Here is a 1653-nt window from a genome sequence, read left to right as displayed (position 1 = left end):
CCCCACCGCCAGTACTTTTCGCAAATTAAATCAATTTAATAAATCAAATTCAATTTAAAAATAAAACAAATCCAAAAACTTTATTTCTGCTGCTGCATTCTTTCCCACATCCATTGAGGGCCCCCAGGGGCCCCACAGGGGCCCCACAGGGGGGCCCCCTGTGGGGCCCCACAGGGGGGCCCCCATGGGGGCCCCCAGGGGGCTCCTAGGGGGCCTCTAGGGGCCTCCTGGTGGCCCCACAGGGCCTTCCTGGGGGCCCCCTGGAGGCCCTGCAGCGTAGCTTTGTGGGCCCTCAAGGGGGCCCCCTGGAGGCCCCACACAGAGGGTACAAAGGGCAGCAGACGCTTCCCTAGGGGCCCCCAGGGGGCCCCTAGGGGGCCCCCAGGGGGCCCCCAGGGGGCCCCCTGGGGCCCCATAGGGGCCCCCCAAGGGCCCGCCGAGGGCCGCCTGGGGGGCCCCTGATAGGCCGCAATAGGGTCAGTTGAGGGGCCCCTTGGGGCCCCTAGGGGGCCCCAAGGGGCCTCTAAAGGGGCACTTCCTGGAGGTTCCCTGGGGGCCCCATGGGGGCCCCCAGGGGGCCCCCGAAGGGACCCCTGTGGTGCCCCTAAGGGCACAAAGAACAGCACGGGGGCCCCTGGGGGCCCCCTGTGCACATTCATACTTGGGGGGCCCCTGCGAAGGAGTGGAGGCCCTCGACTTTAGGGTTTAGGGTTTTGGGCTAGGGTTTGAAGGAAAGGGATAAGGGGAGTCCAAAGGCTCAGCACTAGAAACCCTAAACCCTAAACCCTAAACCCTAAACCCTACGAACCACGAGCCGCATAAAAGATAACGTGAGCGCTTGGGTGGGGCCTCCCCATTTACGCGAAACCCTAAACCCTAAACCCTAAACCCTACCCGTAAGCGCAAAGTAAACCCTAAACCCTAAACCCTAGGTCCCAGCCTAAACCCTAAACCCTAAAACTAATACACGCAGGGTCTAGGTTTTGCAGCAGCAGAAATAAACGCAGCAGCCTCTCGCCGTCTGCTGTTGTGCTGTTGCACAAGCTGCTGCTGCTGCTGCACCTGCTGCAGTTGCTGCTGCTACAGGTGCTGCTGCTGCAGGTGCTGCTGCTGCAGGTGCTGCTGCTGTTCCTGCTGCAGGTTAACTGCTGCAGGTATAGACGCTGCAGCTGCTGCTCTTCCTGCTGCAGCCACAGCAGCTACAGCTGCTAGTGCACTGAATACTGCAGCAGCTGCTGCTACTGCTGCAGCTGTTACTGCTGCTGCAGCTGCTGCTGTCGTAGCAGAAGAAGCCACTGCTGCTGCTGCTGCTGCTGCTGCTCTACTCCAGGCTATTCCCGGTGCCTCCGAAGAGCTGGAAGCTGCTGGGCGCATCGCTGTTTTGCTGTGGCTTTGCTGCTGCTGCTGCTGCTGCAGCCGCAGCAGCAGCAGCAACGGAAACCCTCCCCACGACTCCTGGAATCCGTCCAGACCGCACCAGGGCTTCGTAGGCGGCACACTCTCGCTGCACAGCAAAACGCCAAATTAGGGTTTAGGGTTTAGGTTTGGGATTTAAGGCGTTGGAATCGGCAGACGCGACATGCGCTCAGGCAGCAGCACCTGCAGCAGCACCTGCAGCAGCAGCTGCAGCAGCAGCTGCAGCAGCAGCTGCAG

The 1653-nt window shown here is 61.3% G+C and overlaps 1 protein-coding gene across 1 annotated transcript; it reads right to left on the bottom strand.

Annotated features, from left to right (window-relative positions):
• Window positions 1-1080: 1080 nt before the first annotated feature.
• On the bottom strand, window positions 1081-1374 carry ETH_00040075 (uncharacterized protein; the record flags this gene model as incomplete). The annotated part of the gene is made up of 1 exon (XM_013375511.1): window positions 1081-1374. One exon carries the CDS (start codon window positions 1372-1374, stop codon window positions 1081-1083), a length of 294 nt encoding a protein of 97 aa, XP_013230965.1.
• Between the last annotated feature and the right edge of the window lie 279 nt (window positions 1375-1653).

The sequence above is a fragment of the Eimeria tenella genome, genomic scaffold (assembly GCF_000499545.2).
Source record: "Eimeria tenella Houghton genomic scaffold, Eth_scaff2823, whole genome shotgun sequence".
Taxonomy (NCBI): domain Eukaryota; phylum Apicomplexa; class Conoidasida; order Eucoccidiorida; family Eimeriidae; genus Eimeria; species Eimeria tenella.
This window is presented reverse-complemented; position numbering and strand designations above follow the sequence as displayed.